Source organism: Euleptes europaea, chromosome 9 (assembly GCF_029931775.1).
Source record: "Euleptes europaea isolate rEulEur1 chromosome 9, rEulEur1.hap1, whole genome shotgun sequence".
Lineage (NCBI taxonomy): Eukaryota > Metazoa > Chordata > Lepidosauria > Squamata > Sphaerodactylidae > Euleptes > Euleptes europaea.
In genome coordinates, this window is record NC_079320.1 from 65,259,598 (window position 1) to 65,273,315 (window position 13,718).

General features: G+C 43.0%; 1 protein-coding gene across 1 annotated transcript in view; it reads left to right on the top strand.

The window, feature by feature from the left end:
- Positions 1-3,997: 3,997 nt before the first annotated feature.
- Positions 3,998-13,718, top strand: part of DLC1 (DLC1 Rho GTPase activating protein) — a 295,408-nt gene continuing 285,687 nt past the window's right edge. The window contains exon 1 of the mRNA XM_056855264.1: positions 3,998-5,118. Within this exon, the coding sequence (XP_056711242.1) occupies positions 4,102-5,118 (1,017 nt within the window). The 5' untranslated portion in view covers positions 3,998-4,101. The remainder of the gene's footprint in view (positions 5,119-13,718) is intronic.

Consider the following 13,718-nt stretch of genomic DNA (forward strand, 5'->3'; position numbering starts at 1 on the left):
CCCAGAGCAAATGATAATAATAATAATAATGTCTATAGGTTCTTTTTTTAGTTTCCCATGCGCTTCACACATATTATTCTGACAATCTTTATAAGAAAGCTGGACAGGAGGTCAGTAAGCTGTTGTTACCCTGTTGCGCTGGGGACTGAGGCAGGGTTGCTCAGAGGCCTGGAGAAATATGGGCTGTCCCTTTAATAGAGGCATAGTCTGTGGAACTGGGCAGTTGAGCTTTTGATTGAATGGAGGTAAATAACATCACCTGGTAAATGACATCATAGTTAAAGGTGCAAGACCTTTTTCTCCTGGCTGGTTGGCAACACTAGGCTGACACCACAAGTGAAGGCCTTGCCTGAGGACACCTAGTCCATTTGTAGGGTTGCCAACCTCCAGGTGGTGGTTGGAGATCTCCGGCTATTACAACTGATCTCCAGCTGATAGAGATCAGTTAACCTGGAGAAAATGGCCACTTTGGCAACTGGACTCTATAGCATTGAAGTCCCTCCCTTCTCCAAACCCCACCCTCAGGCTCCGCCCCCAAAATCTCCAGGTATTTCCCAACCTGGAGCTGGCAACCCTATCCATTTGTGGCTGAGGGAAGATTTGAACTTTTTGATGTACAGCTCATCTTCTTACAGGGTTGTGGTGCACAAACAGGACTTGAGGATCATTTCTCCAGGCCTGGTACCAAGTTGTATCACTCCCACGATTCCATCTCATACATACTTTCTTGGAAACTCTACTGTGTTTGAAGCTTTGTTTATTTCCTTTTTGTGAATTGTTATTATGACAAATGCAATGTAGTACCTTTCTGAAGAAAATTCTGAAGCACCTTTCTTCTGCCATTAGTAGTGTATGCATAAATGACTCGGATTTATAGCCAGAGTCATAAATTCCACACTAAGGTTAGCTTGGGAGAGTCTGCACAGAAGCATGTTCTAATGACTCAGATTCTTGGCACACTTAATCTTATCATAAGAAGCTTATTGGGAAGATATGCATGAGAAGGTAGCATGTGGCTGTGGCACAAACTAGCGTGAACAGGAGAGGCTTTGGTGCAGTAAGCATTCAGAGGCCTGTTATGCAATGTTATTCTTATGACACAAGCACATATCTATGAGCTACAATTAGAATCAGCCTGAGAGGTAAGTATACCACTTCACAAAGTTCAGTTCAAAAACTATGCCATTTGCATAGCCAATGGAATGGGCCACAGAGTCATTCTCTGAGTCATACATAGGGTTGTCAACCTCCAGGTACTAGCTGGAGATCTCCCACTATTACAACTGATCTCCAGCCGATAGAGATCAGTTCACCTGGAGAAAATGGCCCATTTGGCAATTGGACTCTATGGCATTGAAGTCCCTTCCCTCCCCAAACCCTGTCCTCCTCAGGCTCTGCCCCAAAAACCTCCTGCCGGTGGTGAAGAGGGACCTGGCAACCCTAGTCATACGGAAGGGTCCCTCCTTGCCATAGAGATCATTTATCAAGCAGTGTAGTTATCCACATTGTGTATAGGCTACTTTGCAGCCCAACTCAGGGATGAATGGAAATCCAAAAATGCTGCAGTGGTAAAATAAGACAAGGCCCATTAATCTGGACAGGAAGTACAGAGTTTTTGCTGATTTTTCATTTATGATCATCAGTTACCTTAAATGTGATGCACTGAACCTTCTTACGGCGACACTGGCAACATCTTTGCTCTGTTTCCCCCTTCTTTACCAGCACACTGTTGTCTGCTTTGTTCAACCTTGTTTACAGCAGACAGATGTTTTAAGCAGATTACCAAGATATCTGCTAACTGCCTATTAATCAGATGACTAAATGGATCACTTGGATTGCACCCTTTCTGGTTCCAATACCTACTATGAAGTCTGCCTCCATCTGTAACGTAAACCATAATCTGGAGCAGGAGACTGGTCTTCAGGAGAAAGTATGCCCTCAGCACAAACACTATGGCCATTTGGATAAAAGTGTTTAGAAAATGTATGTGCTGTATGTGTATGTCCTGTTCAGGGCATCTCACAGGAATAAAAGAAAACTACACAGGGCAACAAAAACAAGAAAAGCCAATAAGCCAAAAAACCAATAAAAAGGCAAGCCAGTTAAAAAGAAGCTCATAAAAACAAACCAGAAATTCAAAACAACATAAAAGAGACATTGAGCAGCCTTAAATTATGAAACAGTCCTCAGGCTAGAAGCAGACCATCAAACAGCAAAAGAAGATGGAACCATTTAATTAATAGCCAGGGTTAAAAAAATGTTCTGGCCTGGCACCTTAAGGAAAGCCTGGTAGGTGCCAGGAGAGCCTCATCTGGGAAGGCATTCCAAAAAACGCCACTGAAAAGGTCATGTCTCTGGTTGCAACCCACCTCAGCTCTGCAGGTGGGGGCACAGAAAGCAGGGCTTGAGAAGAGGATGTGGGCTGGGTGGGCCAGATGGACCATATAACTATGGTAGGGTCTACAAGGCAACTGCTTCCTCCAATGTTGGTAAACAAGAAATGGGTTAGTGACCTACAGAAAGGTATAATCAAACTAAGCTTCTGTGGCTGTCATACCCACACTGATCTTGCCAACTTGCACTGGGAACAAACAAATGGATTCAGAATAATTTAAAAAATGAAGGGCTGTTTCCCACATGCAGCACAGATCACTTGATTGCTGCATACGCAGGATTTGATTATATATGCATGTTTGTTGCTTAATGACTGAAATATCAGGTGATAGCGGTTGGAACTGATAATGTGTAGTGTGAAAGAAAGAAGAAGAAGAAGACCCTGCAGGGATCAGCATGTGGGCAGTTAGGACAGTACGGTTAGGGATTTTCCATCCTTTTAATTCCATCCCCTCTTGTCTGTCTCCAGACTGATACTCTTAGAGCAATATCCTGCTTCTTCTCGGAAGTTCTGTTTCTTTGTTCTCTCAGCTACTTCGGTAGGTAGGAGACTCTCTCTGTCTCTCCTCTTTACTATCTATTATGTTGTTTCTTAATAAACATTTATCGACTCCTTAATCAGATTGTGCTAATTCCACTGCGTGCCTCTCACTCTTCTAACAATAGCTTCCATGCATCAATGAGTCCTCCATAGATGTAACAGTGCACCACAAATACAACTTTTTTGAAAAGACAAATGCATTCTTTTTCAGCACAACCATACTTTGAATTGCCAGTAGTCACATAGACTGTAATCAAATGTAGAGAAACCAAGCACACTTGATAGTGCCTGCAAAACTTCTAATTTTGGAGTGTATTTTAACCTGGTACATGCATGTGTGACCCATCCCTTGTATCTCATGGGACAAATCTGTATGCTATATGCCAGGAGCCCATGTATCTACCATTTGTGCAAAATTCAAAATATAGAGTTGGATCCTAAGGCATATTCTGCCTCTCCTCCAGATTTGGCACCTCTCAAAACCTACACCTCTCTAAAAGCAATTTCTGAGCATTATGAAACCCTGCAGTCTGGGGTAGGATTTGGCCTTGGGGTTGTAGCCAGAGGAGGAGATACCTTTTGCTCATAGAAGCAGTATTTTGGTCTCAATCCAGGGTCATTCAAATCCAGCTTCTAAACAATAATGCAGTGCTTAGTTGTTTTCATGAATAAGAAATATTGACTTGTGTTGTACACAAAGACTCACAAGATTTAATGGGTTTGAAACCCATGGAAATAGCTGTCTCATGACAGAAACAGCGAAGAGAGAGACTCATTGTCAAGCTTTGGCACATGGAACCCATTGCCTTCCCATTGAGCTGTTTATAACATTCTGTTTACTTCATTTGAAGGGAATAATTAGCAAGTTGGCTATGCTACATTATAGTGTCTGCCTTGTTTGTTTGAAAGCTATTAAAGCTATTCTGCAAAACATCTAAATCCTTGCCTTTGTAACTCACGCCTGTAACATAGCTTTTGCACATTTTCCCATATATGTTTCATTTTCTTAACATTGTAAAGCATCTAATTCCTCTTCCTTTATTTTTTTACAGATGTCCAGGAGGTAAAACCATTTCATCCTGTGGATTATTTCATGGAAGCCATATAATGTCTTTCCTGGATCAGATTGTATTACGCTTGGGAACCTGTTGCTAAAGTACTATGACATGTCTCTAGCAATCAGAAAAAGAAGCTGGGAAGAGCATGTGACTCAATGGATGGGCTTGCCTTTTGGTTCGGTTGATTCGAATATATTATGCAAGCATGGCCTAGTTGCTGACGACTTGTCGGTCGGTATGGAAAAGGATGGAGTTCGGAGCAGTGGCCAGAAAGAAACGAGCACTTCCTTGCCAGATTGCTGTCATGGCGGAGAGCTGGTAGGTTTCCCCCTGAAGCTGCTGGGTAATGTTTCCAAAGAGGTGGATGAAAATGACAATCATCAAGAGGAAGAAGATTTCCTCTCACTGGAAGCCAGCACAGAAACTTTGGTCAACGTTTCCATTGGCGGTGATGATGGGGAGCTCGGTTTAGAGAAAACCAACCACCATTTTGCTCAGGTCGAAGAGAAATTGTCAGATGGAAGGAACAGTGTGGAAAGAGACGAGCCCTCCACAAAAACTGAACCACAGGTGGAAGCAAGAAAGGGATTGGATCAGGCTTACGCGCCGTCCAGGAAAGTGAATGAACCTCAGTATGATACAGTTCCCGAGCCACTGAAGATAGAGGAGAATCCTTGTGACAGCAGAGGAGAAAGTGTGGAACTTTATCGTGACAGCAGCTCTAGTGAAAATGGTCTGAAAGAAAACTTAAGTCAGCCTCAGGAAAATACTGTGTCTGAGAAAGTAGTCCGTGCTGCTTTAGCTGCACAAAAGCACAGGGAATCGGAGACTCCTACTGCCGAAGGGTGTGAAAAAACTCTCTGCAGTCCAGCACATGATAAGCTTTCTCCAGGTCAATGTCATGACACATGTAATCAAGCAGCTTCAGCTGGAGACTCCAGGGACTACCTTCTCCCATTGCCAGGCTCTCATTTGCTATCAGAAGACAATGGTCCGGATGGCTTTGCCGATTCACAAGACAAACTTGTAACAAGTGTGCCCTTGGTGGACGGCGGGACTGATTTAAAGAACAGCATGGCCATGCATGAGGCTACAGACAGTCAGGTTATACTGCGCAAAAGAAAGGTAAGATGTGGAAATAGTGAACAGGGTTTAGGGGTTTTTTTTCCTAATGAATTACTGGAAGAATGGATCTTCTTCTCCTTTCTCAATTAGATGGATTTCAGTTGTTGAAATGGCTCTGTGAAGCACTGGGTACATTCTAGTGTACAGTGAACAGTCAAAGGGACCTTGGTACACTTGTGGAACTCCCTTCCCCAGGATGTGGTGATGGCTGCCAACTTGGAAGGCTTTAAGAGGGGAGTAGGCATATTCATGGAGGAGAGGGGTATTCATGGCTATTAGTTAAAATGGATACTAGTCATGCTGCATACCTATTCCCTCTAGTATCAGAGGAGCATGCCTATTATACTGGGGGCTGTGGAACTCAGGCAGGACGGTGCTGCTGCAGTCGTCTTGTTTGTGGGCTTCCTAGAGGCACCTAGTTGGCCACTGTGTGAACAGACTGCTGGACTTGATGGGCCTTGGTCTGATCCAGTAGGGCCTTTCTTATGTTCTTATGTACACTTCAAGGTTCCTATCAAAATCTCAGATTCACTTTTCTTTCATTTGGCACTTTCTTGGAATATTCCTAATATATTTTACAATGATGCCTACAGTTGCAAGATTCACTTGGGGTTTTAGCTTGATTTGTAACTGTCTTGCGAAGAGTTTTGCTAATATCCATGGGTTTTATAAAGATTCCACGGGGGACCGCTGGGTGAGATCCTACCTTAGATGATGAAGTAAACAAATTACATAAGAATGGTGTACTGGTACGAGGAAATACATGCACGCGTTTCTAAGGAAGTCCCATAAGGCTGGCAAAATTTCTGAGCAGGGCTTCATATGCTACATTTCTGCAGGTTTGCCTAAGGTGGAAATCAGACTGTATCTGGAAGGTCTTATGCAAATGAAATATCCATTGGCATCTGAAGGAAGTAAAAAAGATTGCAGTAAGACTTGTGACATTTAATGGGGGAGGTTTTGTCTATCTTGGCATGCATGTCCCTTAGAATGGTGAATACCATTGGCTTTTTGAGACTTAGCGTTATTCCTTGCATTCACTTCAGCTCTTCTCACATTTATTGATTGGTCTGAATGGCAGCTGGGGGTCACTAGCAACAAACCTTAGCCTGGCCTCCCTGACCATGTATCTGAGGCTTCTTCTCCATGAGAAAAGAGCAGGTGAGAAAAGTCTTTGTTAGAATTCTCAGGTGCCAGGAGGTGCAGATAGATGATTACAGTAACAGGAGAACGCACTTTCAGGGTTGCACAAATGCTTCCTCATACTCTTCTGGCAGAGTAGTTTTAAATCCCTCTGGGTAAGATTTCTCCCTATGCCCCTGAATCCTTATTCATGAGGTTGATTTAATTTTGCTTGAGCTGGACTGCAGGATTAAACTGTTAATGTGGCTTCTTTTTTTCTCACTGGCTGCACAGTGAATTCTGTCAAGTCGGCAGTGCCTATGGCTGGTCTTCAACTCCTCAATATTTGATAACAGCAGTTAAAGCAAATTGCTGCCTCTCTCCTTTTGCCTGTTCGGAAAGGTAGGCACAGGGGAGCAATGCAAGACCCAAATGTCTGCTTTCTATAAACCACAGGTGAAATTTGCAGCGTATCAGTGATTCCTCTCAGTGGGGTCATGTCTAAACGATAAGTCATTATGGCCCTCCAAACATAATAAGTTGCAGAGCTAGGCATTTAGATTTGCTAGGATGGCCTTCAGGTCATGTGAGAACGTCTGGATGATAATGGTTAGAGATGGAGGCATCTGAGAGGCACTTGGTCGGCCACTGAGTGAACAGACTGCTGGACTTGATGGGCCTTGGTTCTTATGGAGACTGCAGTGAATTTTATATTTTCCTTCCCCCTTTGAAAGTGGGTGTGGTGCTTGAGCAGATATTTCAATGTTAAACACAGAATTTTGTTCTGAATTTGTATACCAAGTGTCTAGGGTTGCCAGGTCCCTCTTTGCCACTGGCGGAAGGTTTTTGGGGCGGAACCTGAGGAAGGCAGGGTTTGGGGAGGGGAAGGACTTCAATGCCATAGAGTAAAATTGCCAAAGCAGCCATTTTCTCCAAGTGAACTGATCTCTATTGGCTGGAGATCAGTTGTAATAGCAGGAGATCTCCATCTAGTACCTGGAGGTTGGCAACACTAGGGGGAATGAAGATCAGATTGGGTAGCTCTGCCTATATACATTCAGCCTAGTGTCAGCATGGAGTCTACATGTATACGTGTGAGGATTTGATCTGTTACCAGTCACATGGGAATGTCTTTTACACATGGTGAAGAATAGTGTGCATGCCATTGAATGACAAACCTTGGCAGGCTGGGTGTTCACACTGACTTTTAGCTGCCAAACAAGCATAAACTCTGAAAAACCTATGAAAGGAGTAAGGGTTTATGACTATGTGATCACATTGGTCAGAAGAAAATGATGGCACCATGGAAGATTGTGACTATAGAGGAAAGGCAGGAAGAAGGTATACTCTGCTGAAGCATTCACAATGTAGCCAACTTAGAAAAATCTGAAACCATCACAGACAAAACTGTTTACAGCAAAGGCAGTAGAAATCTTCAATTTTATTGCACTCTTATTTAATTAAAATGTATGTGCTGTGGTGTCCTGTTTAGATTTCGATGTCATTTGTACTTCGAGTTTACGCAAACACAATCATAAATATTATTCCTGTCCCTTTGGAAGCTACGGAATGCTGTCTCACAGACATCGACCATGTTTGGATAGAACCGTGATGGATTCCAAACAATCCCAAAATATTTAAAACGAGTGCTGAACCAAGCACAATCTTTGACGGGATCATTCCAGGCCCTTACGGTGCAACCTTTATGCAAATTTTCATTTTGACACATTTTTGCAACAGCGTGGAGCTATAAATTTGAGAGGCTGCCGATTCCGTCTAGACTGCAAGCCCAAAGAAACATACTGCAACTGTTATGCATCAAGTCAGGAAACGCTGCCTAAAATGGTAATAAATGTAGTTTTATATATGGCTTTACAGACACATGCCAGAATCTGCTTCACTAGCATCAGGGAACTGAGGTAACTGATGCTCAGTAGAGTCCCCATTAACTGGACCATTAAAAACTCACATGTTCTGAAATTCCCGTATATTCCCTATATCGTATCATGACAACATGTGCCTAAGTAAGGGCCCTCTTGCTACAATGTTTGTAAAAGCAGTCACATTAAAGCACAAATGCTTTATTTAGGAATAAATTAGTTTGACACTTGTGAAGACCATTCTGTGATGTCCGAAAAATTGTGTCCCTTTTATCTTGGTCCCTTCTTTCCTCAACTTTCCATTCCTAGTGTCATCTGTTCTGTAATTCTTGAACCATTGCCTGCTTTATTCCCATACTTTCAGCCAGAGCCGTAGCTGGGGGGTAGGGTTGCCGGGTCCCTCTTCATGACTGGCGGGAGGATTTGGGGGTGGAGCCTGAGGAGGACGGAGTTTGGGGAGGGGAGGGACTTCAATGCCATTGAGTCCAATGGCCAAAGTGGCCATTTTCTAAAGGTGAACTGATCTGTATCGGCAGGAGATCAGTTGTAATAGCGGGAGATCTCCTGCTATTACCTGGAGGTTGGCAACCCTGGGGGGGCAAGGAGGGCATGCAGAGAGGGCGGCAGAACTGCCTCTCCTACAGGAGGAGCGGGCTGGGTAGGATAGGCAGTTCTGTTGCCCTCTCTGCATGCCACAGGGGCGGTGGCTGCCCTCTCCCCCCCCCGCAGCTACGGCCCTGCTTTCAGCCACCCTGCCACTGATCCTCATTGTTCTTAGCTCTCCTCCTTCTATCAGCCTCTCTTCTTATTCAGCTTCCCAGCCCTTGGCTTCCCTGCCCATCATCTCCACATTACATAACCCTGTCTGCCCCTCAAGTTTGTGTGAAGATTTTTATGGCCAAACTGACCTTACAAAATTCTCACTGTTCTTTAGTATTCTGTTGTTGATGGTTTCCCACTAAACAATCGGAATGGTTCTGAACATTCTGTGACGTCACAGAAACGTAGCCAATAGCCAGGGGTAATTTACAGGAAGGCAGTAGAAAAGCGACAAACAAAGTTGTAGCCCATTATATCTATAAGATAGGATTCTTAGCAATGCTAATTCTGCAAACTTCTTTTTGCTTTTACCCCTCACTTATTTCACAAGCTTCTGTTCATCCCCAAATATCTCCATCAGCTACAATAAATCATTCTGACTTTTATTTATTTACTTGAGTATTTTTGCAACCGTAGTATTTCTCACATCCTTCCCCCCACAATTCTAGTTTTCCCTTTCCTCTTCCCAAGACCTAAATTATGTCTAGTTTAAAAAAATGAAAGATACACTTTTAAAATGTTCTCTTTCATCAGTTTGGCACATCCAATCCATCTGATGGTTGTGGCTGCTTTAGCTAAATGACTAAAGTAAGTTTACAGATATGTACTTATCCATCCCCAGATATACTCCTGATGTGTTAACACCCTTAGGAGACACTTATTAATCTCCCAGCAATAATATCAATAAGGAGCTCTTAAGGATGTTAATGTCATGTGTTTGCAGTATAATCCAGAGGATACTGGAACTCCCTGAAAACTGGGATGATTCCCCGCAGTTCTATCAGCCCACTCTCCTGTCTTTTCCCGTGGAATCCCCTCCTGTCAGCCATGGTAGCTGTATGGAACCTCTGCGAGCAGTGGCAATATATCTCTGAATACCAGATGCTGGGGACAAACCAGGGGGAAGTTACATCTTCAGGCCTTTTCCTGAGATTCCAGAGACATGTGACTGTCTACCATAAAGGTTTTTGGGGTGGAGCCTGAGAAGGATGGGGTTTGGGGAGGGGAGGGACTTCAATGCCATAGAGTCCAATTGCCAAAGTGGCCATTTTCTCCAGGGGAACGGATCTCTCTCTCTCTCTCTCTCTCTCTCTCTCTCTCTCTCTCTCTCTCTCTCTCTCTCTCTCACTCACTCACTCACTCACTCACTCACCTAAACAGCACTCAGGGGGAGGGGAACACTGTTCTCTTGTATTGATCCAGAGCACATTAACCCATTCTTTTGGACTTTCTTCTCTTTGTGCTTCTAGTGTTGCTTGTTGCGGTTTCCTTTTTAGTCTTGCAGTTGTTTTAGATGGCTAACTCTGGAAGTTAAAGAAGGACCAAATAACAAGATGTGACCAAAACCATATTATTTTAAGTTTTAGGAAATGGATTCCCAGATATAAGATGTGGTTGGTCTGCCCTGGCCCACTCGATCCTGTACTCTGACATTCTGACAAATAGAGGTTTGTCTGTTACAGGTGTGAATGCACTGGGGGCATGCATACACACTCCCTTCCCTTTCTGTCACTCATGAGTGGAGTATGGTTAAGAATGTTCTGTTTTGGAAGTCCACAATGTGACATCTAGATGTGGGCAGCTGGACAAACTGGAGTTTGTTTCTGATGCACAAACTGGGATTCTTATCTGTGGTTTAATCCCAGTTTTTAGAATCCTGGTTTGTAGGAAGGAAACAAGCTCCGCTTCACCCAGGCAGTTGGACAGCGCAGCCAATTTACCTTCATGCATCATGGACAAACCTCTGATTGTCATGCCTCTGAATGCAGACTGTGCTATTTCTTGGAAAATCTGTTGTGTTCAGAAACAGTGCTGACTGCAAGATGCATTCGTCTCACTTCAGTTATGAACAGCTCTTCCCTTTAAAATCATATGCACAAAGGGTCCTCTCAACTCAAATGTATTTTAAAGGCAAAAGCCACAAATTTCCAGGGGTATTAACTGAGACAGAGGAACCCAGGCTCTGCCGGTCTAACTCATTGTTCTTTATTTTCTATTCTTTTCCATCATCCATTCCTTTTATATGTGTCATCCATTCTTTCAAATGCTAAAGTTTGTCTGCACTGATACTTGTCAGAGCATCCAAATCTTGTAACACCAGCTGTGAGATCCAGGATGTTCAAAATGGATTGTAGGCCACCTCACTTGCTACCCTCTATACAGAAGCTGGAGTGGCCTTTCTATGCACCCATTCCTCATAACGTAAGAACATAAGAAAGGCCATGCCGGATCAGACCAAGGTCACTCAAGTCCAGCAGTCTGTTCACATGGTGGCCAATCAGGTACCTCTAGGAAGCCCACAAACAAGACAACTTCAGCAGCACTGACCTGCCTGTGTTCCAAAGCACCTAATATAATAGGCATGCTCCTCTGATCCTGGAGAGAATTGATATGCACCATGACTAGTATCCATTTTGACTAGTAGCCATGGATAGCCCTGTCCTCCATGAACATGTCCACTCCCCTCTTAAAGCCTTCCAAGTTGGCAGCCATTACCACATCCTGGGGAAGGGCATTCCACAACTTAACTATCCTTCAGAACCTAGTAGATGTCTACTCACCAGTAGATGGCTGGCACTCACCATCATCCCCAGAGCATTCATTCAGTAAGGCAAATGTGAGTCAGAGATCTAGGATTCTCACGTGGACCAGTTTAATTTCTATCATTTGTATGGAGGCCAGAGGGGTGCTAGCATGCCGCCTTTTTCCTGCGGCTTCACGCTTTCATATTTGAGGTGTGAGGTACATTGCTACACCTCCTCCCGCTTCCTGAATCTCATTACTTCTGCCCAACCCCTTAGAGTTAATACCTTTCCTGTATGAAATCCTCTCCCCCCCCCACTTTTTGCTAACAGTTCACTTTTCATAGTCAACTTGGAATTTCTCCATCCCTGCCCTTACCCACATCTGTGAAGCCCTGCCCTTCTTTCCAGCCATACTGCCAACAGTTCTCTCGCCTACTTTATTAGAATGGATTACACAGTATCCTCGCTGTATACTAGCAGTGTGATGAAGCATATGGGATGAACATTAAAGTTGCCTTTCAAGGGAGCTAGATATTCTGGCTGAAATGTACCAGCTATGATAAATTACATTAGCACATGAAGAGAAAGGAGAGGGTTCCCTTTTTTTTTTTTTTTTTTTTGAGATTTCTGTTACTATAAATGTGGAATGGCTGTGACCTTGTGAGATTTCACACTTGTTCCTAGGAATGCTAAACCTGAACTGGCTGTTTTGTGATTTCTAGGCTTTTTGGGTTCAGTTTTGAAAGCTGAGAATATATGGGCATAAATGGTTTAACGCTTTACTTAAAACATACTGAGAGGTGGATGAGTTTTGGACACAGTTCTGTGAAAATCCTTGGATCTTGATATTCTGCAGTGTCAGTGTACTCCAAAGAATGCAGACACGTCATTTGGTTTTTGGTGTGCCACTACAGTCTACACAGCATGGGCTAGCAGTGCCATGTCAAAAACTGAAGAAATGCTGGTTTGTCAATCGCTGCCTCCTTTAAAAGTCAGCGTAGACTGGCATTTTCCAGTTGGTGTCAGCATGTTGTCCTGAATCTGCCATCTGAGCACTCAGGGATTCCATGGTCGAATCTGGATTCTCTGGGGGGTTTTGGTACCTTGAATACAGCTGGTTAATAAACTGTATTAGGTAGTGGTGTTAACAATATGCTGATTGTTACAATTCCTCAACTCAGTGAACAAACCCAACTGGAAGGGAGCAGGATTGCATTGGTAACCTATGTTCTGTGCATTAACAAGGATGTATGGATAGAGCCTATGTGCTTCGATCTATATGTATGAGCTTCTCTCCATGTGTGTGGGAACTCTAAAAAGCATCATTTCCAATTGTACAGAGATGTTGATCATATATGTACATGCACAGGTTCTATACATACATTCCAATGAACATGGGTAGGCCGGGGCAGAGCTTGTCTCTTCAGTCCCACCTACCACCACAATGTGAACTGGTTCTTCCCACTTAGAATGTCTGGAAAGTGCTAATATGTCATAAATATCATTGGTATCTTTCCACTTGTGGCTAATAACCATAGATCATGGCTTCCAGGGCTTAATTTGAGGCAAGGTTTATGTGGTTGGCACTTAGTCCCAGGAGCTGATCCAGTGTTACTTGCCCTGATAAATTTTATTCTAGAAAGTAATCATGGGAGGACTTCCAATGTAATTTCTTTATGCATGTCCAGTAATAATGAAATAGGACTTAAAGCTAAAGATTTTCCTCTTTTAACAACAACAATTGTTTGGTTATTGGGATTATATTATCACTGGAAACAAAAATCAACTCCAAAGATAGAGGAATGGCTGGTTAAAGTTAAAGAAATATATATGTTTTAATTAAGCTAACAGCAGATCAGAAAAACAGAGATACAATAAGATTGGATGCGGTATGGTCACATACAATAAGTAAAATAGAGAATTTCATAAATAAGGGCGGGAAAGAGGAATGTGTTGCGCTCAGTCAGGACGTAATGATGAATATGAAGACAGAAATAAGCTGTAGCATGGGAGACTTTATCTTATTTTATTATGTGTGTATTTTAAATTACATTGTATTTTAAATTATGAAGCTGTCAGTAATTCTGCTTTTTTTAGTTGTTGTTATTGTCATTGGTTTTTTTCTAATAAAATTATTTTTTTTAAAAACCAACAATTGTTTGGTTATTGGGATTATATGCCTAGGTCTTTTATGCATGGCTGTTTCACTCGCCGTCACCCCTCCAACGACTTCGGGTCTTTGTTGTGATTATGC